Here is a 27,522-nt window from a genome sequence, read left to right as displayed (position 1 = left end):
CCCTAGCTTGATGCCTGAGCACGAAAGCCTAGACAACCTTTAATTACAATGTATTGAGGCTTTTGTGTGTGTGTGTGTGTGTGCACGCGCACTTCCATTATTTTAATGGATAGGATGCATATCAAGAAAGAGCTCAAGAGGTTTGGCTACTTATGTAGAAAGATCATGATGATGCATTCAACAGGTCTGATGATAGTGTTTCTTTCCATGCTCTTGCCTGCAACAAGCGAGTCAAGCAACTTCTGCTGTGCTAAGTTTAAACCTCCCAACCTTTTTAGGCCAATCATATTGAAATTGATACCTTCTTTTGTGAGCAATAACACACAAAAACAGCTGTTGTGGAGAGAGATCCTAGGTCACAAGCATGTACAGGTATACTAATTCAAAAATCTAAAACATTTGCTGGACAAACACAAGAGAAGACAATGCTGCTCTGGTCAATTTCATTGAGTTGGAAAAAGATGACTAGCACCAAAACAGTAGAGAAAACTCCTCACTTACCCATTTTAGGTATCATCAAGCAGCAGAAATGTACTTCTGAGGCTTCTTACTAGGAGAAGATAATGGTCATCCATTGTTTATATGCATTTAAATAGAGGAACCCCATTGAGAGACCACAAAAAACTTAAATGCATTTATATAGAGGAACCCCATTTAGAGACCACCAAAAATTTGGGTTCTACCTGTACAGCTTTGAAAGGATTGATTAGATCAAGCTGATTCTTACTATACCATGCTTTATCGACAGATTCCATGGATGCCACTGAAGCAACGTTGTCTTTGTCTGTGTGCAGAGACATGGCCTCATTGTGGGGATGTGAAAACTTCTATCTACCACCACAGGATGTTATCATATGTTGAAGGCGACTTACGAACAGTCGAAAGACCCTATCATGGTCAACCATGCTGATCCTAACATGCTTGGAACTCGATCCAAAATGAACACCACTTCTTGTCAAGATCCCATTTGCCTTAAAAACCGCATGACAGTCATCGTCTTTCTCACAGCGTACCCATGCAAAGGCTGCCCACAAAAACAAGGCAAAGCTCTCTAGTGTAAGAGCATGCATCTGCTTAACTCTTACAGTAATTACAACAATGGTTACCTTTGAACTTGATAGTGAGGCAGCTTTGGCATACCAGGATGGGGAGCTGTTTCCTTTCCAAAAAAATTGCAATGCCCGGATGGGAAATTTTCAAGTGCAAAGCAGTCACTCTTAGTCACTGCAGCCCTAAGCTGTTCCCATCGTGATTCCATCTGTCTGTAACCATAATCAAATAGGCTGTTTCGCTTTAGTAAGTCATTTTGGCATTCCCAAATTTGTAAGGTGTTAGGAGGATATGAACTTCTAATAGCCTTAAGAATCTGGGAAGCTCGAAACTGTGAATCCTTGGAAACACCTATTGTACTCAATTCGATATACTTAATCATTCTTTTGGCGATATCAATGTCCCGGACAAGTGCCCACCTGCAATCCGGTAAAAAGGAGGGTCAAGAAAAAGAATTAATTGCATTGCCATGGCTCTCTCTCTCTCTCTCTCTCTCTCTCTCTCTCTCTCTCTCTCTCTCTCTGTCTGTGTGTGTGTGTGTGTGTGTCTGTGTGTGTGTGTGCTGCACGCGCATTCATGCATGCAGATTAGGATAATCAAAACATGGATTCCTTACCCTATGCGTGTCCCAGCATGCCCAGTGCTTTTTGAGATTGTGAAGAGCATTATGTCATAGTCAGCAGCAAATAATATAGGTGTATATTGAGGCCAATAGTAAGCCAAATCATAGATAACCGGTCCTGTCCCATTCACCACTGCAGTATGAAGCATGCCATCTGGGTTACCTGGAGATGTAACTAGCTCTATATAAGTATTCTGGTGATCTAAGTCATAAGTTCGAGCATCTCCAGCCCACCTGTGTAATCCTGATTGAAGGAAATCCGTCATGGGAGGATATGACTGTTATGCAAAAAGAAGGCAGTTAGAACACTCACACACACTCTCTCTCTCTTTAGGAGACGTTAATCTCTCTCTCTCTCTCTCTCTCTCTCTCTCTCTCTCTCTGTATATATATATATATATATATATAGGATCTGTCTTGTAGGAATGAAGATGGTGAATGAGGGGGGCCATAAAATGAGGGGCTTTGGAAGCCACTTCAAATAAATAGGTCAGTCCTAACTACATGAGCAACAATTGTGAGAACCACAATGTCCAGACAGTGGCTTGTACACTAGAGACAAAAGACTTAAAAGCATTGTCCAGTTCGCCTTGGTTGATTACCAACTTTGGTAGAGTCTTTGTGATCCACAAAAAATTACCATCCCATTCGATTTATGGTTTGAACTGTTGAAATTACCTTACACTCAAAATCACATCTGCACCAACCAATGGTGTGACTATGAAATCACGTGTAAACTCTATCCAACCAGAGTGAGTTGATAGGCCCCAGGTCAAAATGTTCTCCTTATGATCCGCGGCAAACCATCAATCCCACCAGATTATCCAGGCAGAGTTTGCTGCAGCCCCGATGGTAGTTGATGCACTATTCTAGACAGTCGCATACCTCCATAGCATCAGATCCAGTCCCCCCGACAAACCGTTATGAGCCCTTACTCTCGCAGGCGGTGCCCACCCTGCAGCCAGCCTGGACCCCAGAGGACCTCCCCCCGCACCGCCCTGGTTGACCCTATCATGCCCCATCCACAAGCTGACCCCCCAGACCCTGTGGGGACCCAGCCAGCGCCGTGCCAGCGACAATTGCTCCTCTCGCCACTCTCTCGTGAGCCTCCTCCTTCAGAGCTGGAGACCAACGCCATCCAGTGCTCGAAAAAAAGCATTCCTAGAAAAAGTAGAAAACCCTCAACCTAAAAATTTTGAGATTATCACTCAAGCAAATTTTGAAAATTAAAAGGTTTTACTACTACAACCCTTGAAAATTTGAAAGTATTCATACCTTCAACTCAAATTTCAAAAGGTAATTTTCAAAATCTGAAGTTGGATTTACACTAAACTCGGGTTTTTTTTTTGGGCACTGTCGCCATACCTCCCCAAGTGCCTCTCCCCTCAACCTCTTAGACTAATACCACCCATTGGTGCTCTTTCCAAAATTTCAGTCCTGGTGGAGGCTTATATCTACTCTTCATCAATGACAAAGTAGCCAGCTTCACCCCCAGGGGCCCACGTTCTACTGCGATACCTGGTCAACTAAGCTCTCTTCAGGTGTCTCCCTGTAGATTCAGCAGCAAAGTTTGAGGAGACTAGGGCACCATTGAGAGTTCGTGTGGTACTCTATCACTCCGCCCCCCAACCCAGAGAATGTAGGAACCACTGTCTTCTCATTTCCGCTAAACTGGAGTCACCTGGACGGATGAGGGGGTGAAGGCCACTCTCTGCGGACAGGCAACATACAACTCCCAGATGCTGCGAGACGCTCGTGTTACCAACGCCATGGAGGCGGCCTGGCCTATGGCTAGGATGAGCTCCTGCACCTTACCTTGAAGCGGAAGGGGCAGCATTTATTCATCTACTTTCACCTCACCTTTCTCACTGAGAAGGGCACATACAGGCACCTTCACTGCCCCGAGATCTCACCTGAAAAGGTGAGAGCACAGGCGCTTGTGAAGTGGAGCCACCTAGCCACCACAATTCGAGGTTACGTGGAGTGGCTTTGCCGATGGGAGGACAGCCACTACTCCCCCTCGAAATCAGCTCCAAAGGTGCAGTGGCAGTTAAAGGATCTTCAGGACCACAGTGGTGGATACCCTGACCCGACGGTCTCTGGCCCCAAGAGCACCGCTTGGAAGGAGCTTCTCTTTCACATCCGTGGCCAGGACCCCTGGCACCTTCTGAGTTCACCTTCTCCCGCTCCGTTCAACGCGCCGAGAGGCCCACCCTTTCACGTCTTGACCGCTTCTATGGATGAGTGGGGCTGCGATAGGGGAGGCATGATCGGCATCCTCGCCGGCAAGACATTCTCCGTTCATACACCAGTGATCCTCACCCTCATAGAGCCGGGCCACGTGGACAGCCAACACTCAACGAAGATTCCAGACCGCCTGCTCTAGGACCCCTCCATCTCTGCCCGGTTTGAGAAAATTTTGAGCCCCCACAGCTTTCCCCCTTGGCAGGCAGCGACCAATCTGGATATCGCGCTGCTACTCCTTCCTTCAGACCTCCGCCCCCACGAGAGACTGAAGGCATTCACAGAGTAGGTGAGGAACCTTCGCAGCCTAGACTCTCTTCAGCGGCTTCAAGAGTGGACCCCGAGAGTCCCTGGGTTCATGCACAGATGGGGGCAGCCCATATGTCACTAGAGAGCCTGAGAGCCTGAGGAGCAGCGGATTGAGTACAGATACCACGCATGTGCATCCTTCTGGACCCATGGAGGGGACTAGGTCTCCGTGAGTTTTTTGCCACCTCAAGCGAGAGGGGATTCAAGCTCTTCGCCGGTCGGATGGATCTATTGCATCAGAGCATTAGCAAGCCCATGAGGCAACCTCGACCTTTTACAACTCTTTGCTCAGAGCTGACCTAGATTCCCCTCAGAGAGAGGAGGCTCAACGGCGTGTTTGGAGCCATGTTCAGCCTTGTGTCTCAGAGCACCTCCAGACACACTTGGATTCCCCGTTCTCTGACATGGAGTTTGCAGCCACACTAGAGGCCCATCCATGAAAGAAGTGCCCAAGAGAGAATGGTTTGCCAGTTTCCCTCTTCCTTAACCATTGGCACTTCATGGGAGCAGGCTTTTAGGCTGCTTTTAATGAGGTTATGCAGACTGGTTTTCTTCCCAAGCGCATATTCAAGGGTCGGATATGCCTTATCCCGAAGAAGCGCCTGGAGAAGCTGAGAACATTCAGACTTTGGCAAGCTCAAAATGACAAGGCCATCGCACTCATTGAGCTTGCATTGTCCGACCATCTTGTTCACCATGTGGACTTCAACAAGAGTGCTAATGAGGTATGGACAAATTGGAAAATTTGTTCAATAACAAGATCTTGAAGCAAAAATTGTTTGGTTTGAAAACGAATGAAGAAGAGACCTTAGGAGAGCGCTTAAGCAAACTTGGCTCCATTCTCCAACAACTCTCCAAGTCTGGGATTGAATATTGAAGAAGATGATAAGAAGGCTACTCTTCTATCCAACAGAAGAAATCACCAAGTTTTCAGAGATTTTGACATTTCTGAGAGTGGCCAAAGAGACACCCTTTGATGTGTAACATGCAGCGGAAGTATTCGTAATTTGAGGATCCTGTCACACAAATGCTCACACCGTCTTCTATATCCTGAGTTTCGCGAGTTTAGCAATCCACTTTAAGACTTCAAACTTTAAGAGATTTGAGAGAGAGAGAGAGAGAGAGAGAGAGAGAGAGAGAGAGAGAAAAACTGTACACTGTATGGGGTCCCAAATTACCCATTGAAGGGCCCCCTATCCCGTTACCGGAATAGTATTTGCTTTATTACTTTGAAGAGACTGACGGTGGACAGACGATAAGCCAAATGCAAGATCTCGGAGGACCAAGAGTCGGGCTGAACTGTACACGGCTATAGAAGCACCAATGATGACCAATCTCGAGACTATGCACTCTTCCCAATAGATGTAGGAAGGCTACAAATCTGAGGCTAAGAGAAGGGGTTGATTGGGACTATTCTAGACTATGTATGAATGTTGAAAATGAGTATGAATGCTGAGTTTTACCTTCACCAAGTGGCTGTACCAAAACGATGCATATGAGGATGCTGAAAACTGTATGAATGCTGAAAACGCAAGAGGATCTGTAGGCTGAATGCTGTAGATGATGCGTTTTACTGAATGAAAGCTGAATTGCTCAAGCGTTGATGGAAGAAACGCTGAAGGCTGATGTGCTGAAGGCTCCAAGCGATGAGTGCTTCAAGGCTGAATGAGATATGAATGAATGAAAGGACTACATGCTCAGCTATTTATATGGACAAGGGATGCTGGTCGGCTGGCTGCAGAGCTGGCCGACTGCACTTGTCCAGGCAAAAATATATAAATGATATAAAAATGCCCAATAAATGCTGTAAATTATGGAAATAATACTAGATAAATTCTGATGGCTGCTAGATGATATCTGAAGGCTTCTGCAATGGTTTATATGCAATGGATGAATGCTATGCATTATGCAGAGTGCTTTCTAAAGCAAACCCTAAGGCTTCTATTGACTCTCATGCCTGAATGCATCTCTTCAAGTGGGTTAAGGGACTTAGACTGACTGACTGACTGACTAGTCAGTCTAAGGCTGAGAATGACCTACGTAGCTCGTGCCTGACTTATCTTGGACTGAGGATTATAATGGGGTCACAACGTACGACAAATATCATCCTAAAAGATGCTAATACTGTACAATGTTGCACTGATGATGATGAGCCATCTTGTCACCATGCACTACAGTGCAGAGTGCATGTGACTGTTAGCAATCATCTCCTGTCTGTACACAATGTCAGGGCCTCTGTTGTGGTGTGCCCGACCAATTTTGGTGTGTCCCCATTTTTCCCCACATCCTTGAATTTTTTCCCATTTTTTGCTACATGTGGGAGACTGTCCTCTTCCTGTCGGCTGTTCCATTTGCTGGCCGATTGGATCCTAGGCCCCGACCTGCTGTCCAGCCCTGGTCGACTGCCCTTGTGCTGGCCGACTGCACTCTGTGCTGGTCGTGGGCATCTGGGCTGCTGTCGACTGTTTTAGTGCTCGCCGACCAGCAACCTGGGGCCATATAAAATGGCCCCTTGCCCCCCACACTTGTCATTGAGTATTCCCGGATTTATTGGTGTATATATAGCAGAGTTACACTAGCTTCTCTCTCTTGCATCTGTGTATTGCTCTCTACAACAGTTGTCTTCATTTCTGCTGTGCATTCTGACATGGTATCAGAGCCCCAGGTGGCTTGAAGCTTGGAGACAGTGGGATGTCGAGGGTTTGCTGATTTAGGTGCTTATTGGAGACTGTTTTGGGCTGTACGAGACTTGGAGATCGGGTAGAACGTAGCCATCATCGTTGGACAGCCACCTTGCATTCTATTTGCAGCCTCTTCTTCTCCTTTTTTCCCACCCACCCTCCCTTCACAAGACCTTGAGATTTGCTTGAGATGGCAGATTTGCTTGAGATGGCTGAGAAGCACGTGAAGATCCCGACACTCCCCACATTCCCGATGGACCGCCAATTGGACGGGAACAACTACGGTATATGGAAGGTAATGATGGAATCTGTTTTGGAGTCCTATGACTTGGCTGATTTCATTGTTGTTGGGGTTCCACGACCGGAGTTAGAGGAAGGGGAGTTACCCTCTATTCGGAAGGAACGGGAGGCACAAGCACAGTTATGGGATCGTGTCAATGCCAGAGTCCGTTCTTTCATCTTCCTCAATTGCACACCACAGGTGATCAATCATATAAAGCATATGACGCTGGCCAGAGATATTTGGCAGCATTAGCTTCTCTCTACAACAGGGTATCACCCATGAATATCACCCATGAAGAGAATCTCCTTGGAAGCTCAGATGCGGGTGATGAATCCTGCAAAGTCGTCGACGATGCAAGAGCACATCAACAAGCTGCAGGCTCTTCAGCAAGAAGTTCTCCACGCGGGGAAAGAGATATCGTCAGCGGATATGGCCATAACGTTGCTGTCACATTTACCCTCTCAGTACTCAGCTTTATACTCTTCGTTGATCACCAATGGCAGGCTCAGCACCATCACATGGGAGGAGCTTGTGTCCATGGTCTTGGACCAGGAAGAGCGATTCACGAATCCTCCACAAGGCGGAGGTTCTGAGGCCTTAACTGACCAACAGTAGAAAGGCCGTAATAACAACAAGGGCAAAGGGAAGGCTTCATCGAAAAAGTCTTCTGAGAAGAAGCCCGATTCAGACCGAGAGAAACTAAAGGTCGAGAGGACCTGTAATGATTGTGGTGAGAAAGGCCACTATTGGAGAAAGTGTCCCAAGCGGACTGGGAAGAGTGCTGATTCTTCAGTTTCAGCTACAAAGACTCCCGCCTTTGTGCACTTGGAGATATCAGACACGGATGCTTCATCTTCTTCGAGCGAGGAGGCAGTTGGCTTCACCGCAAAGGATACTGGGGAATGGATTCTTGATAGTGGTGCTTCCAAGCACATGACTCCTCCTCGTGATTTCTTTCAGGATCTGAAACGACAATTCCACCATACCGATACACAGTGAGGGCCGGATGGAGATCATTTCCCGATGGCAAAGGGAGGAAGCATTCCTCTCATGTTCTTTACGTCCCCGCACTTGGTTTTCATCTGTTGTCAATGCATGAGGTGTGCAAGACTGGCTTCCGGGAGGAGTTTGAGGAGCATTCTGTTGCTCTATGGGACTGTGAGACTGACCAGGTTGTTTGAGAAGGCGGCGTGGAGAATGGTATATACAAACTCTCCACACTCTCCTCTTTCACAAGTTCTCAGATTGGTGATTTGTGGCACTTTTGGTTTGGCCACTTGAATGTGGATGCGTTGCGGCGAGCTTTCCAGGACCATATGGTGGTTGGCTTGCGAGATGTTGGCAGCAAGCAAGAACACTGTAATTCTTGCATTCGTGATAAGCATCACAAGGAATCTTTTGCAAAGCAAGCTTCCAAGTGGGCTTCGAAACCTTTGGAGTTGGTACACTGACTTGTGTGGACCTATGCAGACTGCATCCTTGGGAGGTTCTTTGTACTTTATATTGCTTGTTGATGATTGTTCCATATTCATATGGGTTTATTTCCTTTCACAGAAGGACCAAACTTTTGCTCGGTTCAAGGAGCGGCATGTGATGGTGGAGAAAGAGTCTGGCTTGCAGATAAAGACTCTTCGGGCTGACAAAGGAGGAGAATTTTCTTCCAATGCTTTCGTGAGATTTTGTGCGGAACATGGCATCAAGCGGGAGCTAGCCAATACAGGTTCATCGTCAGAGAATGGAGTAGTTGAACGTAAGAACAGGACTGTGGTGGAGATGGCGACGATGATGCTGGAGCATCGTGATCTTCCTCGTCCACTTTGGGGAGAGGCTGTGGCTACAGCTGTCCATATCCTCAACCATTCTCCTACAACGTCAGTACCGCACATGACTCCCTTTGAGGCATATTTTGGCAAGAAACCTAATGTCTCCCATTTCCGTGTGTTTGGGAGCGATGCATATATTCACATTCCGAATAAGCAGAGGAGGAAGCTCGACTCAAAGTCCCAAAAGCTTGTCTTTGTGGGATATAACTCTCTTTCCAAGGGATACAGGTTATATGATCCAAAGTGGAACGAGGTTGTTGTCAGCAGGGATGTGATCTTTGATGAACATGTTCCAGTTTCCACTGTTGATGAGCCGCCACTTCTTGGAGACCCAGAAGATTCTAATGATGATTCCCAGTCGCTTGTTCCAACTGGACATCCTCAGTCAGTTAAGGAGGTTGAGCCCGCAGCTAGAGATGAGCCCCCGCAACAGCAAGAGGCTCCACGTTCTGTTCGAGTACCCAAGTGGTTGGTGGACACCCTTCGGAAGTCAGTTGTCACGGAGCTTCCCTCCGAAAGAACCATAGAGGACGGACCTCAAAGATCGCACAGAGTTCGTGATAAAAGTCATTCAATGGAGGTTTTACAGGTAAACTATGCTTTGATGTCTCGTATCATGCGGGAGAAAGAGCCCACTTCCGTCAAGGAAGCCCTTGCACAGGATACTTGGAGGAAAGCCATGCACGTGGAACTGGATGCCATTGAGAAGAATAACACTTGGTAGTTGGTACCGAGACCATCGAGACGGTCTCTCATTGGTATCGAGTGGGTCTTTAAGACCAAGTATACGTCAGATGGGTCGATGGACAAACACAAAGCCAGATTTGTGGCTAAGGGTTATGCTCAGCGGCCAGGCATCGACTATGAGGATACCTTTGCACCGACAGCAAGGATGACCACGATTCGGACCGTTCTTGCCCTTGCTTCTTCTTAGCGATGGCCCATATATCAGATGGATGTTAAATCTGTGTTCCTTAATGGTGACCTGCACGAGGAGGTGTATGTTGAGCAGCCTCCAGGCTTTGAGGTTCCAGGATCAAAGGGGATGGTTTACAAGTTGCGAAAGGCCTTGTATGGTCTTAAACAGGCTCCCAGGGCTTGGAATCAGAAGATTGATTCCTTCTTTCTACAGACTGGATTTCAGAGATCGGTTGCAGATCCCAATCTTTATCTCTTTCGGGAACCACGTTGATCATCCTCTATGTGGATGACCTCATTCTCACCGGCGGTCATATGGAGCACATTGCAGTGACGAAGGCTGCCTTGTCAAAAGGAGTTTGACATGACCAATTTAGGCTTACTCCACTTCTTGGGATTGGAGATCTGACAGACCCAAAAGGGGTTCTTTGTCTCTCAGCAGCGGTATGTTCATGAGTTGCTTGAGGTCTTTGGGATGGAGAACTACAAGCCTATCACGTCGTCGATGGACCCGAACACGAAGCTTACAGTGAATGATCTTTGTGAGCTAGTTGATGCCTCTCTGTACCGAAAACTAATTGGTTCATTGATCTAGTTGCTGAACACCAGATTGGACTTGAGATTTCCTGTGGGGCTGTTGAGCTCATTCATGCAGACGCCGTTGAAGTCTCATTGGGACGCAAGATTGCGAGTCTTGCGATATCTGCAGGGTGCGAAGGATCTTGAACTCTTCTACACCACTAGAGGTGAAACGAAGGAACGAGTTCGACTCCAAGGTTGGAGTGACTCAGATTGGGGAGGAGATCCACATCAGGCTACAGTTTTTAGCTTGGCTCAAGAGCGGTTTCATGGAGCAGCAAGAGGCAACCAATTATTGCCTTGTCATCGACAGAGGCAGAGTACCGGGCTGCTTGTGGTGCTGCTTGCAAGGTTGTGTGGCTGCGAAGGTTGCTTGGCGAGATTGGGTTTCCACAAAAGGAGCCCACGGTCATCCAGTGCGATAACCAAATCTGTATCGCTATTGCTCGGAACCCGGTCTTCCATGCTCGGACCAAGCACATAGAGATACAATATCACTTTCTTCGTAAGAAGATCTTGGCTGGTGACATCTCGCTTCTTTATTGTTCGACGGAGGACAATGCTGCGGACCTCTTCACGAAGTCTCTACCTCAAGCTATGCTCCAGCGGCACTCTAGCTCACTGGGGTTAGCAGTCATCTCCTGTCTGTACACTATGTCAGGCCTCTGTTGTGGGTGTGAGCGCCCAGTTTTGGTGTGTCTCCATTTTTCCTCGCTTCCCTGTATTTTTTCTCATTTTTTGCTACGTGTGGGAGACTGTCCTCTTCCTGTCAACTGTTCCATTTGCTGGCCGATTGGATCCTGGGCCCCGACTTGCTATCCAGCCCTAGTTGACTGCCCTTGTGCTGGCCGACTACACTCTGTGCCGGTCGTGGATATCTGGGCTACTGTCGGCTGTTTTAGTGCTGGCCGACCAACAACCTGGGGCCATATAAAATGGCCCCTTGCCCCCCACACTTGTCATTGGGTATTCCGAGATTTATTGGTGTATATATAGCAGATTTACACTAGCTTCTCTCTCTGACAGTGACATGATTACATGCTTTCAGTGTTAATAGCATAGTTACCAGGAGTTTCAGAAACGCTTGATTTGAAGCGGGTTTCAAAAAGGTTTCAAAAGTTTCATATTTTTTTGCAACGTCCAAAAAAAAAGTTTCATATAAAAAAATGCAAAAATGCATATATTTTTCAATATAGAATATACATGAAAATATGTATTTAGGCCATGACCAAGGCTCAACGTCTTTGTTGAGATGGTCAACTAGTCACTACCAAGTAAAAAAGGAATGTCAAAAAAAAAATTTATACAAAAAATGTAAATTTAGAATATACATGAAAATATGTATTTAGGTCATGGCCAAGGCTGAAGCGTCCTTCTCAAGATGGTCGACCAATCATCAACAGGCAAGAAAGAGAGTGTGCGTGCAAGTCGAGTAGCAAGCAACAAGAAAAAATGCGCTTCGAAAATGCGTATGTACGACACTGGCGTGTAAGGTTTTTGAGCCTTGAAAATTTTAGGTGAATAAAAAACGAGTATTCTGAAACGTTTCGTAAAAGTTTCGATCGATTTCATATGATTTGAAACGGGTTTCGTTGCTGCTATGGTTAATAGAAGAGATGTCAGAATGTGCAACGAAAATGAGACAAAAAACAAAGAGCAGAAAGCTACAGAATAGCAAGAGAGGAGAGATAGTGTCAAACTCTACTATATACAAGAGTATCCAGTACAGAATGTGTGGGGGAGGGAAGTGTGGTATATATATGTGATGGAACAGCCAATCGGCCAATAGAAACTAGGTCGAGAGCCCCTGTGTAGGCCCCATGACCAGCAAGACCTGGTCGGCCAGCATGCAGTAGGGCAACTCTTGGCAAGCAAACTCCTACAGTCGACCAAAGAAAGTAAATAGCCCCCCTCACGGCCTACAAAACTAGGAAAATGGACAATGGAGAAAACCTCACATGGGCGGGCACACCCACATCACTTGCTCTCACTCCGTACAGTGTAACATGGTATAGACAGGAGATGATTGCTAACACTCCCTCTCAGCTCCTGGATGTAAAACCAATCCCAATGAGGAGGAGTACCGATGGAGCATTCTGCTGTGGTAGAGGCTTCGTGATGAAGAGGTCCACCGCATTGTCCTCCGTCAAACAAAAAACTAGCAAGATATCACTATTCAAAATCTTCTCTCGAACAAAGTGATTATATCTCTATATGCTTGGTCCGGGCATGGAAGACAAGGTTCCGAGCAATAGCTATACAACTCTGGTTGTCGCACTAGATGACCATGGGTTCCTTCTGCTGAAATCCGATCTCGCCAAGTAACCTCCTAAGCCACACCACCTCGCAAGCAACACTACAAGAATCCCGATACTTTGCCTCAGTGGGAGACAAGGCAACAATTGGTTGCTTCTTGCTGCTCCAAGAAATTGCTCTTCAGCCAAGGATAAAGTCGTATCCTGAAGTGGATCTCCTCATGTTTGGATCTCTTCCCCAATCATCAGTCACCCCAACCCCGGAATCTAACTCGGTCCTTCGATCCCCCTCCAGTATCATAAAAGAGTCAAAGATCCTTCATACCCTGCAGAATCAAAAATATACCACAAGATCCGCAATCCTACATCCCAATGAGTCTTCAAAGGTGTCTGCATAAATGAGCTCAACAGCCCCACTGGAAAACTCAAGTCCAATCTAGTGGATAGCAACCAAATCAATGAACCGACAGGTTTCTAATACAAGGCATCAACCTGCTCACAAGGATCATGTACAATTAGTTTGGTATTCGGGTCCATGGAAGATGAAACAGGCTTGCAGTTCTCCATCCCAAAGAATCCCCTCTGGGATTTCCAAATCTCCAATCCAAAAAAGAAATGGGATAAGCCTAAATCCGTCATCTCAAACTCCTCTGGCGAGGCTGCCTTCATCACAGCTATGTGCTCCATATGATTGCCAGTGAGAACAAGATCATCCACAGAGGATAAACAATGTGATCAAACCACGTTCCTGAATGAGATACAAGTTCGGATCTACAACTGATCTCTGGAAACCCTGTTGTATCAATCTTTTGGTTTCAAGCCCTGGGAGCCTGTTTCAGACCATACATGGCCTTTCGCGACCTGTAAACCATACCTTTTGAGCCCGAAACCTCAAAGCCAGCTAAAACATGATCATCAAAGACAACATCTTTGCTGACAACAATCTCATTCCGCTCCGAGTCATATAACCTATAGCCTTTGGAAAGAGAGTTATATCCCACAAAAACAAGCCTCTGGGACTTAGATTCAAGCTTCCCCCTCTGCTTCTTTGGAATGTGAACATAGGCATCACTCCCAAAAACACGGAGATGGGAGACATCTAGTTTCTTGCCAAAAAAAGCCTCAAACAGAGTCATCTTAGGCACTACAATCATCGAAGATCAGTTGAGGATATGTACTCCATTCTCTGAAGACAATCCTATATTGGCCAAATCCCTCTTAATGCCATGCTCCGCACAAAACCGCACAAAAGCATTAGAAGAGAACTCCTATCCTTTGTCAACCCGAACAATCGTCACCTGCAATCCAGACTCCTTTTCCACCACCAGTCCTTGAACCGAGCAAAGACTTGGTCCTTATGTGGTAGAAAATACACCCATGTGGACCTGCTATAATCATCGACAATCAGCATGAAATACAAGGCTCCTCCGAAGGATGGGGTCTGCATAGGCCCACACAAGTCAGTGTGAACCTACTCTAGTGGTTTCGAAGCCCGCTTGGTAGCTTGCTTCAAAAAAGACTATGTTGCTTCCCACAAATGCAAAAACTGCAATATCCCTCCCTGTTGTGCCAACATCCGACAAGCCATCCACCATCTGGTCTCGAAAAGCCCCGCCATAGCGCGTCCACATTCAAGTAGCCAAAACAAAAATGCCACAAATCGCCGTGCTAAGTACCTGTAAGAGAAGAGAGTACTAAGAGTTTGTAAATCCCATTCTCCACTCCGCCTTTCCAAATAACCTAGCCTGTTGCTGTGTCCCGAATAGCAACTAAATGCTCATCAAACTCTACCCGCATGCCAATCTTGCAAACCTCATGCACTGGCAAAAGATGAAAACCAAGAGATGGAACATAAAGAACTGGGAAGGAATACTTCCCTCCTTTGCCAAGGACGATCTCCAACCTGCCCTCACTATGAATTGAGATAGTGAACTTGTCACTAATAAAGATGTGACATGTTTGCCTCCGAAGGTCCTATAACAACTCTTGAGGAGGAGTCATGTGCCTAGAAGCACCTCTCCAGAATCCACTCTCGAGGATCCGCATCACGATCTGAGTCGAGCTTCTTCTCAGAAGACTTCGACTGTGAAGACTTTCCTTCGTCCTTGCGGCCTTTCGACCGCTTGCCAATCAAAGCCTCAAAGCCTCTGCCATGTGGAGGGTTCAAAAACCACTCCTCCTGGTCCAATATCATTGGTACAAGCTCATCCCAAGTAATGGTATTGAGCCTCCCATTGGTGATCCCAAAAAAATAGAAAGCTGAGTACTGAGAGGATACATGAGACAACAGGGTGATGGCCATGTCCTCTGATGATATCTCCTTCCCAGCTGAAGAACCTCCTGCTGTCTGCTGAAGAGCCGGGAGTTTGTTGATGTGCTCTCGCTTCGTCGAAGACTTTGCAGGATTTATCACTCGCATCTGCACTTCCAAGGAAATTCTCTTCATGGACGATAACCGATTTGTACAAAGAGACCAGGTACTGCCAAATCCCTTGAGCCAGTGTCATGTGATTGATATGATTAATCACTTGGGTGTGCAATTGAGAAAGATGAAAGAACGCACAAGGGCATCAACATGATCCCACAACTGTGCCTAGGCCTCCCGCTCTTTCTTAGTTGACAATGAAAGTTTCTCCTCCTCCGAATCTAGCCTTGGAACTCCAACCACAATGAAATCAGCCATATCTTAAGACTCCATGACAGACTCCATCATTACCTTCCAGATGCCATAGTCATTCCTATCCAACTGTCGGTCCACCACGAACATCAAGAGGGTGGGGATTCACATGTTTCTCTGTCATCTCGAGCAAAACTGCCATCTTGAGGGTTCACGTGGGCTTGTGAAGGAAGGGTTGGTGGAAAAAAAATTTAAAGAAGAGACTACACTTTGTTGCAAGGTGGCTGTCCAACAATGACGTCAGCCTTCTACCCGCTTCTCCACATCCCGTACGGCCCAATCAGCACCAAAAACAACCTCAAAAGCTCTCACTGTCTCAAAGCTTCAAGCCACCTCGGGCTCTCATACCATGTCGAAATGTGCAGCAAAAATGAGACAAAAATCAAACAACAAAAAACAACAGAATAGCAAGAGAGGAGAGATGGTGTTGAACTCTACTATATACAAGAGTATATCCGATACATAATATGTGGGGAGAGAAAGTGTGGTATGAAGCAGCCAATCGAGGACCGGTAGCCCCTATGTAGGCCACGACCAACAAGACCTAGTCGGCCAGCATCAGTCGGGCAACTCCTGGCAAGTAAACTCTTACAACCGACCACAGAAAGTAAACAGTCCCCCTCAATCTACAAAATTGAAAAAAATGAACAATGGAGAAAAATGGAAAAAACCTCACACGAGCGGACACACCCACATCATTGGCCCTCAATGTAATATGGTAAGAACAGGAGATGACTGCTAACAGAAGACCGTCATCTTAAGGATCAAGGTGAAAAGACACTTGATGTAGACAAAGCTATGATAACCAAATGGAAGTAAAAGAAAGACGGCAGGACAATTAAGTGCTATTATTGCAAAAAGCTTGGTCACATAAAAGCAAAATGCTTCAAGAAAATGACAAAGGAATAGAAAAAAGAGCATGCAAACCTTGTAGCTGGAGAAGAAGAAAAAGAAGATCATGAACCAAAAGACAAGGCATTCACAATGACCACTGTATTGTCAATGGAGAATCTCTCTTAAAGAGGAAGATTATGATTAGGCCTTCTAACTCCTATCAAGTTTGAGTCATGGGTTCTCTGCTCGAGAAGTCTCCCAAAATATGAGTATTTTGCAGTCGTGGGTTTTTTGCTGGAAAGTCCCACAAAATCTGAATATTTTGTCTCTTTTTGTAATGCTCCATCTTTCCCTCTTTACCCTGCTTAGAGCAAGGGGGGATGTTCTAGTATGCTGATGTAGGCTATCTTTGTCTCCCAAGGGGCAAGACTTGACCTCTAAGTCCTTCACGAACCATGCTACCTGAGCCTTTGAGCCATGCTTCTATGTCTCTAAGCCATACTCATGAGCCTCTGAGTCAGTTGCACGGAACATGTCTTGTTTCTTTGCTAGTATTGGAGTTTTGAGACTATTGAAGGCTTGCCAGGCATCACCATCACTCCAAAGGGGGTATTGGGATTTTGGAGTTCATGGTTGTCTAGTTTCTTGATGGTGCCGTTGACCACAGTCCACAAGCTGTCCCTCATCAAATAAAGATGTAGTTTCGTCTGCCATGTCGAGATTGAACTTGTCTATTCCAAAACTCCCCTTGCTGCTCTCCATAATAGTAAAAAAACTCCCAAAATGTTGCAATATGCGAGAGCTGAACTTGATTTTACAAAGAAAATTGTTGCAAACAATAGCAAAAGCCCCCAATCGATGCAATCGTGAAGCTACTTTTGACGTGGCTTAGCCGCAGCACACAGCATGTTGGCGGGGCAGGCCAAGTGCTCGTTGCAGGAGAGCTGCCACTAGGCATGGGTGCCAGGAGGATCAAGGAGGTGGCAGCGCTAGAGAGGCGGGCCAGAACACTGGCAGTCAGGGAGCGCCAAGGGTGGCCGGCTAGCTGCTCAGCACTAAAAGCTCCAGCCTGCGGAAAGAAACAGAAAAACGGACAGTTCAGCACAGTTAAAAATGCTGTGATGGTGGCGGAAAAAAAACACATGAAGCGTTCACATGATGTTAATGCAGAAGTGATGATGGTGGCGGCAGCATGGTTGTAACGCAGAGATGGTGATGGTGGAGCTACCCGTGCTCTCATACCATGAAGGAAACCATGGTGCCAAAATGAAACACGTGCAAGGAGAGATAGAGGTTCAAGAGATGGAGATGGGTGCACAGAGGTGAGATAGAGAGAGTAAGAAGGAGAGAGACTGAGAGAGAAAGAGATGTGATAGCAAACACAAGAGAGATGTTGCACAACTCAAGTCGTACTCTTATGATTAAAAGAACCACCCAAATACATGCCTTTACAGGCATCAGACCTTATCTTCTGACCTAGACTTTAATAAGGGCTGTTCACACCAACTAACCTCGAAATCCCCCACACGTATGTATGGACTTTTTTTAGCAATATTGTATTTAGCTAAACCGCTATTTTTTTCTTTATACCTAATAGAAGGATCTTCCTTTGGAAAAAAAATGCTCAGGAGTCAGTACACATCTATAACCCAAAACATGCACTAAGCTACAGATATGTTCACGTGCCACCCAAGTGCCATGGGTGCACGTGACACATGGTAGGGCAAAAGAGTATCCGGACCACTATCTTTGCCTATGTATATTCCAATCTGATGTCATCAGGGATGACTCACACAATTCACAGGGACATGAGAGTAAAAGGGACAGCTACAGAGATGTCCACATGCACCCAAGTTCCATGGTGCATGTGACACATGGTAGGGCAAAAGAGTATCTGGACCACTATCTTTACCAATGTAGATTCCAATCTGATGTCATCTCAAACAATCCACAAGGACATCACAGTAACAGGGAAAAGCACATAGAGAGAATAGCTTTGAGTCCTTTCGGATAGGTGTAGACTCAAAGAGCGACAAAAGCATAAAGTAAATGCAAAAGAAAAAATAAAAGCAAATCTAATGAGCTATACCTAGATGAATCCACGAACATGCCCAAATTCACCTTATAAGAATGTGCAATTTATAACCTCATGGTAGTCATCCACAAGACAATAAACCATCAACTCCATCATGCATAGTATGGACTGGATACTACGACATCCCCACTAACATCATCAGTGCCGAATATTGGGTGTAGAACTTGGTATCAATATATGCTCCCACACACACACAACCCATGCACACTAAATCTAATGAGCTCCCTGGTGAGTGCATCTTTGTTGTGATATCCTGTCTAACATGTTGGATAATACCTAGTTATCAACATTATGGGGAGAGGCTGCTTTCTAAGGGATTCAAGGATGCTCTTGCCACATGGGTGAAGGCTTGCTGTTACTTAGAAGGAGGCATTCATGATGAAGGCTTGGATAGGCATGTCAACGATGAGAATATAAGCAAGGGTTATCGCGGAGACCTATGACATAGCCTCGGCATAGGCATGCCAAGGATGAAGGATTGGATACGCATGTCAATGATGAGAACATAAGCAAGGGTTATCGTGGAGACCCATGACAAATGGTAGCGCATAAGAGCCGCGTAAGGCATAAGAACCTTTTGTTAAACCGCGGGAATGACACGTTGAATTATGTGAAATCCGAACTACCGTGTTACTGCTATTAAAGTCAAACGAATGAATTGGGCTACGCTTGCCCTGTAAATAATACATTATAGCACAAGTCTAGATTTCTTCATGACCTCATCATTAGAACTCCACTTTAGCAAATCCTTTTTTTGTCTCATTGGCCCCTGCAGACATTGATATGACCTTCATTCTCTTTGTTTGTGTGCCCCTACCTGTGCATGTCTGGTAGTGATGGTCAGAAATTCCCAGTGTTAGATAATCACCCAAACCTTCCCAAAGTTCACTGCAGAAGTCTGAAACTAATGATTAATTCCCCACACAAAGCTAAAGCAAACGCATTTACTGAAAAGTGGAAACACATTTAAGTACATAACATAACAGAGCTGATGACTCATGCAAGGCAGGATGCAGACTCTAGAGAGAGAAACCGATGGGCTTACCGAGTAGAATGGGGCAGCCGAAACAACATCGACAGGTTTTCCATGAGGTGAAGAAGAGAGTGCATATAATGCTGCATGGATAATCTGTGAAGATCCAGTGCCCACAACTATGTGATGTCCATCAGAGACTGCATTTCCAACCATTTTATGCATCAAGTTTATCTCAGCAGCCAATGATGGCTCTAAGAACCAGCAGACTGCATCCGTATTAGAGAAGTAGCTCATCCTATCCCCCCCAAGTAGCACAGTAGTTGTTGCATCCTGATTTGATGACCAATATGTCTCAAACATCTTTGGATCTCCACTACAACATCATGGATAGATTTAAATCACAGTTCATCGTCAGAGGATGATCAGGCAAGATATAAGAACAAAAGCCACTACTACACTATTTCGCCCAACAAAACTTGCTTCCTATCAAGCACCATAGGATCCTACCATAATCCAAGGGGTTTTTGCTGTACAAACTAAATGAGAGATATTGCATTCACAAAACAGACTTACTGGTCAAAATTGATAGTACAATCATCAATGATTTCGGAGCAACTGTTTCCCATGAAGCATGCATAGCATCGGCACCTTCCGCCATTGACACCATCAGATTCATAGTGACCTTGCCCAGAACAAGGTTGGTGTCCGTTTTCCCCTCCATTCACAGTAATGTCCCCTATGCTTCGTTTGGCCTGATGGGAGAAGCTGGCTAGGGCAATATGACCCAGAAGAGCTGATAAAAAGAGGGCATTGAAACAAAGCGAAGCCACCAACCAGTGTTTGATGGGCTTGCTTGAAACAGAGCAATTTTCTGGTGTCCGTTCATGAGTGCTGCGTGAATGCTTATGATTCTCGGGTGGGACTTGGACCTGTTTCTGGTTCTGGTTCGGTTTCTGGGACTTATTTCTGGCTCGAAGTAATGAATTCGAACCACAGTGCAGGACCGCACCCTCTACAGCCATGGCTGCTCTCTGGGACGACTGTGTGTAGCAGGTTATGAGAAAAGCATAGTACAGTGTTTGTCTACAGGCACAGATGAGCAACCTCTTCGTGTGCTCCAGGTAGGGCAAGAGAGAAACGGGAGTTCAATTCTTGACGTTTGTTTTTCTGCTAAAACTCTATGCTGCAAGAGCCAAGCCTAAGAAAAGCTTCGCTCAGCAAGGAAAAACCCACTTCGAGCTTTCCATAGCTGCAAGCTTTATTCATCACAGGCAAACCCGGCGGGGCTACTTTTGGCAGGAGATGGAAGCTTTAGCCTGCTTTCTCGCAGCAGCTGCTTCTGTGTAAGATGGAAGCTTCGCAAATACCTCCACTAATGCTCTCGAATACAAGAAAGGAGCTGTGCAGAAAAAAGCTTTTCACAGCATAAGCTATGGCGAGAAAAAGCTTTCACAACCGCCGAAAAAGCCTTGCCATCTGGACGAAAATAGCTAAAACCGGGCAAATGAAGCAGCAGTTTCTATCTCACCTGTGCCATGACAGGAGCTTGCGGAGGGAAAGCCTGCAACATTAAATGCATCTTTCGCCTTCACTAAATGCGATTTTTGGTACACAATTCCCAAGCTTTTCTGCTTTCTTCGAAGAGCGGGCTGCGGGAGCTCACGTCTCCATCGCGTTTCTACCGGAAGAAAAGATGGCTGGCTGCATAAAGAGCCTCCATGGCGGGCTTCTTCTTTGCCTGCAGAAAATTTAACTCCCTGCACAGAGTTCCAAGTCTATATCTAGGGTTTCTGCCTGCACACAATTCTAAGTTCAACCCTCCATAGCTAGGGCTGACAAAAGAAAAAGACGGCTGGCCACACACGTTCCGCCTTCTTTCCTGTGTTGAACACCTTAAAACTCACAACCTACACGGCCAGACGTCTCCCTCTTCTGGCGTTTGCCAAGGCTATGGCGAAACCGCTAGAAGTCGAGAATTTCCATTGCAAAAGCAGTGCCCTTAATCTGCAACAGGTCATGAGAGAGAGGCTGTGGGTCGGTGTCGGTGTGGGTGTGTTGTGCAGTGTGTCTGTGAGAGAGAGACTGAGACTGTACAGTGTGTGTGTGAGAGAGAGAGAGAGAGACTGAGACCGTGCAGAGTGTGTGTGTGTGTGTGAGAGAGAGAGAGACTGAGACTGTGCAGTGTGTGTGTGTGTGTGTGTGAGAGAGAGAAAGAGAGAAAACTGTCTCCTGCATGAGTGCAATCAATCTAGAGAGAGAAAGAGAGAGACCCTTAATGTTCAAATCTACCAATGAGCCCCCATGCCATGAGGCTATCATTGAGGGCCATGAGATGACAGGGCCTGTAGCCTGTAGGAACCCAGATTCCCAATCATTTGCAGAGCATTTAAGACCTTTTAAGGCTCTAATCATTTATGAGTTGATTAACTGAGTAGGAATTAAGTCCCATGATCCATCATCAGGATTCAGGGCCCATCAAGAGTGCTACAAAAACAAAATTTAAAAATAAAAGAAAATCTTTTGAAAGACCTAGCTTCATTGTCTGCATAAGAAAGCTAAAGGAAAGCAAGTGGACCAGGTGATACAACAAATTCAGGATCCTGTTGAAGATGAGAGAGTCCGTCCATTTCCAAGGATGTGTTGCTCATCAAAGCACTCTATGTTTTTTGAAAGACACACTAAGAAAAAGCGAAAAAAGCTGGATACGCAGTTAGAGAAACTTCTCAATAAAGTCAAAGGCAAGCTTGTGGAGCTGCTGTGGCTTGCATTTCAGGACCTTTGGGTGATAAGAAGAGAATTTCATGTTGAAGGACATTGTACTCATTAGAGCTCTCTATATGTTGTAACCTGTCTCTTTCTAATCTCTTAATATAAGTAGCCTTTATTTGAAAAAAAAATAAAAATAAAAGAAAATCTTTGCTTGAAAGGAAAAAAACCACATCCATTGTCTCTTTCTAATCTCTTAATATCAGTAGCCTTTATTTGAAAAAAAAAATAAAAATAAAAGAAAATCTTTGCTTGAAAGGAAAAAAACCACATCCATCATCCCATCATTATTGAGTTCCACATAGAAAACAAACAAATCATAAAACTTTTGATTACAAAATTTAGATTTTCTAAAATTGAGAACATAAATCTTATGCCTTTGTGAATGCTTTTTTTAGGAACAATATTATAGTTTGATTTTAACCATTGTAATTAAAGAAAACTGGCCAAGTATATTATAGCAACCCTTATTTTCAACAATAAATTTCTTGCATATAATAGTTCTAAAACCAACAACTAGTATACAATGTACATTCTTTTGATAAAAATTCCAATTGTCCTTATTTTGATGTGTTTAAAAATGGATTTTATAAAGCACATACTCACTCCTAAGTAGGAAATTGGAATTATAGCTTTAAGGAGGTAAAAACATCATTAAAGTGTATTTTTAAATTTAAAAATCGGCCAAGGAATTTCATAGCCCTTATTTTTAAGAATAAACCTTTATACATTCTACTTATGAATTCAACATTTATACAAGTTAAGTATTTAAGACCCATTGAATTCATTGAATTAAGGAGTTGCCCTTAATCTAATTGCTTTTATTAAAAAAAAAGGATTTTTGTTGAGTGCATCGATCCCATGGGGTCAAGGTTGCCTTTTGACTAGCAGTCTTAACCATCAATTTTGATGGGATGAGATAAAATATGCAAGTTTTTTTTAGCAAAGTACATAAATTTCTTGATAGGTTAAAAATAATTTCCCTTTTTTTAATTATAGAAACGATATGGTAGTCGTTAAAAAGCAAGCTGAGTAGCCCAACCCCCATGACTTACCACATGTCTACTTCTCCATCTAGGCAACTAGTCTAGTTCTAAGAGGGGAGGCTCGACCAATGGTGGCGACATTATTCTTAGCATGCCTATCTCCACAGACAAGTAACAGTTGGTTTCCAACCAACTCTAAAACTGAAATCTGACAAAGCAATCATCTCTCATGTTGTCCACCAAGGACTATAAACTTGGTGGTCTTGTCATTTTTTGTTTTGTAGGCGCCAATCATAGCTTTGCAAAATAGCATTAGCTACATCAAGACTACACTGTGTTTGTGAACAAATTCTATAGTGGTGTTGCAAGAGGAGCCCTAATAGATACACCTCCAAACATCTTACCTCCTCATATTTGGCATGGCAACAAGCTAGTCATTGCAATGTAACTAATCATCATTTCTACTTTTGGAAATTCCAAAGACTTCTAACATGTCTAATCAAGATTGGTTGCTTCCTTTTTTTAATTGCATTTTTTTCCTAAATCACTAATTTATAGGTATTCTTCACAACAAATGGGGATAGGCGAATGAAAAGGACCCATAGCTTAGGAACATGAAAAATGAGAGCCACTCCTTTTCAAAGGGAAAGGTCTCTAACACCTATCTGTATGTCAATGGGCACATCAAAGGGAAAGGTCTCTAACACCTATTCGTATATCATAATGATGTGCCAATGGGCACGTCTATGGATCTAAGTGATCCAACATAGTCAAAGTAAGGTTCTCTCAAAGTTGTCACATGGATTTGATGGGCTAACAAATGGCTAATGATGGGCTAACAAATGGCTAATGAGCAAGAAAAAGCGCTTGGGAAAGGCTAATTCATCATAGAGATGTTCGTTTTGTGTAAGAGCCAAGTGTATATTGTAGGGTAGAGAATCTATTCCTACTTGTGGAAAATTAGCACAAAAGATTACTTACCCATTGCATATTCACCAATGCCCGAATGGGCTTCCACTATGAACGAGTACAAAAGGCCTTTGGAAAGGAAAATGTTCACTTGCAAGACCTATAATCACAATGCTCACATAGGCTTCCTACCTCTTCGTGGAAACTTCATAATGCCAAAGTTCATCCTCATGGGACTCAAGAGGTTTGAAGGGATGCAAGGGACATTAGCACAAAAGATTGCTTACCCATTGCATATTTACCAATGCCCAAATGGGCTTCCACTATGACTGAGTATAAAAGACCTTCAGAAAGGAGAATGTTCACTTGGAAGACCTATAAATCACAATGCTCACATTGCTCACATTTGTTTCGGGTGTTCATGATGGCTAAGGGATCCTTCCTTGTCCAAAGCTTTGCCCCCAGGTATAAGGTATGGTGTGTAAGTGCCCTCAAGGACAATAATGCCCTTGCATGAAACGGCCAATATGTAGCACATGGAAGGCTAACAATCAAATTGATGAGGAGGAAAACACCCTAGCAAAAGAATGGCGTGTGTAAGTGCACTCAAAGAGGACAATGGCCTTGCATGAAACGACCTATATGTAAGATGGAAGGCTAATGAGCACATTGATGAGGAGGAAAACACCCTAGGATGGCTTTTGCAAGCATGGGAAGGACAAATAGAGTTCTTTCCTCCCATTGTGATTGGACACCCATTGATGGATTGACATGGCTAGGTGTGTGTGTATGTGTGTGGTGCCTTCAAGTGGAGTCTCCACACAACATGTGGATTACACACAAGCTCCCATGCATATTGTTTGCAAAAAGTTTGGCATCATCTATATCTATACTCAAACTCTACTACACAAAAGCTTCAAGCCACACTCTATACAAAGGTCCACGTGACCTTGTTCTATCCATTGAGTATTTGATTTATGGAGCACATTATCTACAATTTTTATTAAACCATTATAATGGGGTGTTGTTTACATATAGATTTATCAAGCCTTTAACATGTTTACTATAAATACACTCTCATCAAAATAATAATCAACATATATTTTTCAACCTCACTTAAAAAGATATATTTTTATATATAACAAGTGGTGCACTTTTCCTTTAAACATTAGAATGCTCCATGGTAGCTCATGAAAAATAAGTAATGGAAAGCAACCCCACCTTCACAAAAATTGAATCATCATGATTGTAACAAATAAACAATAAAATAAATTGAATCATCATGATTGTAACAAATAAACAACAAAATATCTTTTTTGTCGCCTTGTTGTAAGGCTATAGAGGCTCCATGTTTCAAAGTACATCATGTGTGCTTCCTTTCTAGTGCACTATCTCATGATATAAAAGATTTTAATGTCTTTTAAATCCACTTGTCTTATCATTGCATCTCTTTTTGGCCCACCTTTGTAAATGGAAAGGGAGGCCTTAGGGTAGTTAAATCTCTTACTAGGTTTAGAGAGAAAACAATAACATACAAACATCTTTGGGCACAATGTTTCTTTAATGGTTTTGCATGCATGATGAGTTTTATTCCTTTCCTTTTCTTTGGATACACATGTAAATACTTTGTTGAAGCCTCTCTCTCTCTCGCTCTCTCTCTCTCTCTCTCTCTCTCTCTCTCTCTCTCTCTCTCTCTCTCTATGAAGCACATTTTTTGGGGCAATACAAATGTATTTCCTAGGGTTTGACATCACTAGTCACAAATCTTACAATGAGCCTAAGGGATACAATGGGCCTATTATTTCTCTCTCTAGTAGCTCTTTCACCTAAAAGAGCTAGAGTAGAATTTATTGCTAAAGTTTTTATTGAGTTTTACCATTTTAATGGGTTGTATGGCTTTGCTTCAATCAAGATGAGTGAAGGTGACAATGCAGTGGGGCTTGGCAATGCATGGAACTCAAGGGGAGAGGTGGGCTTCTAACACCACACCTACAAGACTCTTTCTAGTGTGAGCCTTCACCTAGGTGAGAAATATATCTCTTGTTTGTAATGCTACATTGAGAATGTTATTATCAAGGCACACATATTACTATTGAGACTTAGCCTCATATAGGCTATCATTGAGGCATGTAAATTATCCCTCAGAGGTTGTGGGAATGTTATGGTCTAGGCAAACTCAAAGAACCTAGGGTTTATATCCTAATCTATACTAAAAAAAGACCTCTACGATAGTGTTTAAAACAATGCCACTAGTATAGTCTTCATCATATCACATGAGTTTGGGGTTTAGAAATGAATTAGATATAGAGACTTTACATAGAGATGGAAAAGGAGACTCTTATTCTTATTATTCAATTTGCACCTCTATAATTTATGTAGAGTATTTTAATATACACTCACTTATGTAACAAACCTAGTATGAAATTATTTAAATATGATATACAACCAACTCTTGGACATGTTAAACACACACCAATGTGAAGCCCAAGCAATTCTCTACTACTTTGTATGTATGGCCCAAAGAAAAGAGTGGCATGCCAGTTCACACTTCGTGCTTCCTTACTTTGAGACCTCTCTTATATGGAGTGTTGTCGCTTCTCATCAATGGCTAGACCTCTCTTATGGAGTTTGTGATGTCTCTTCTCAAAAGAGTTAGACCTCTCATATATGGAGTGTTGTCTCTTCTCAATGCTTGTTAACCACATATGGTTAGCAGGTTTCTATGACAACTATGTCCACATACTTATGTAATGGGCACCCGTACTATATTTTAAATCCTGTCATTTGATGAGAGAATATAGGATCCATGGCAAAGGAAACATTGAAGAGGTGGTTTCCCTCTACAACAACAGGTGCACCTATGGTGTGAACAATTGGTTTAGGGTCCATGTGAGACACATTCAAAGGAATATGATGTGTTATGGGTGCCTTAGGGTGTTGGAGCACATGGGCTAGATGGGCTTGGAAATGGACTAGGTTTTGATCTTTCCATGAACAATGGGGTTTGCCCTGAGGTGCAATGGTTGGAGTGGAAAAATAGGCACTGTAGATGGTTGTGGTGGCTCTATGTGTGAGTGGTTGGGTGGGGGCGCGGTGCCACCATTAATGCATGGTGCCCAAGAGGAGATGAGCATAATGTTACAAATGGGCATTGGGTTGTCATTGGCTCAGTGACCAATTGGGTAGAATTGCTTTCGCACATATTGTCATAAAGAGAAATCGCCCATTTGCAAGCTTGATCAAAGGTTAAGGGGTCCTCAACAGATAGTCATGAAGCTTTGGATTGTGCAAACCCAAGAGGAAACGGTCCATTAATTGCTTGTCACTCTATTTTTCCCTTTCTTCGCAATGCGAATCGAGGTACTTGATATGTGCAATGTAGTTGTGTAAGGTTTCCTTTAGCTTTTGTTCGAGTTGGAACAATTGGATAACGGGGCTCCATTTGGGCTCGTATGGTGCAAATCCCAGAGTGAAGGCCTCTTTCACTGCTTTGAAAGTGCCTTTGTGCCAAGGTT

At 44.1% G+C, this 27,522-nt stretch overlaps 1 protein-coding gene and 1 long non-coding RNA gene across 3 annotated transcripts; both read right to left on the bottom strand.

The window, feature by feature from the left end:
- Positions 1-418: 418 nt before the first annotated feature.
- Positions 419-22,024, bottom strand: LOC147602760 (tryptophan aminotransferase-related protein 1-like). Of its 2 annotated transcripts, none has more exons than XM_086797545.1 (5): positions 19,920-21,925; positions 19,416-19,719; positions 1,667-1,950; positions 1,141-1,469; positions 419-1,024 (listed from the first exon to the last, which is right to left on the bottom strand). In XM_086797545.1, exons 1-5 carry the CDS (start codon positions 20,366-20,368, stop codon positions 828-830), a joined length of 1,563 nt encoding a protein of 520 aa, XP_086653671.1. In that variant the 5' UTR covers positions 20,369-21,925; the 3' UTR covers positions 419-827. The 2 variants fall into 2 exon arrangements, with proteins under 2 accessions (XP_086653671.1, XP_086653672.1); XM_086797546.1 differs by having other exon boundaries at positions 953-1,024; positions 1,107-1,469; positions 19,920-22,024.
- On the bottom strand, positions 16,402-18,019 carry LOC147602761 (uncharacterized). The gene is made up of 2 exons (XR_015265745.1): positions 17,504-18,019; positions 16,402-17,344 (listed from the first exon to the last, which is right to left on the bottom strand). It is a non-coding gene; the product is annotated as an uncharacterized LOC147602761 (long non-coding RNA).
- Positions 22,025-27,522: the final 5,498 nt, after the last annotated feature.

Source organism: Cibotium barometz, chromosome 66 (genome assembly GCF_041138505.1).
Source record: "Cibotium barometz isolate CiBa-2024 chromosome 66, ASM4113850v1, whole genome shotgun sequence".
NCBI lineage: Eukaryota > Viridiplantae > Streptophyta > Polypodiopsida > Cyatheales > Cibotiaceae > Cibotium > Cibotium barometz.
The sequence above is the reverse complement of the archived record's forward strand: the minus strand, read 5'-3'. Positions and strand labels throughout refer to the sequence as shown.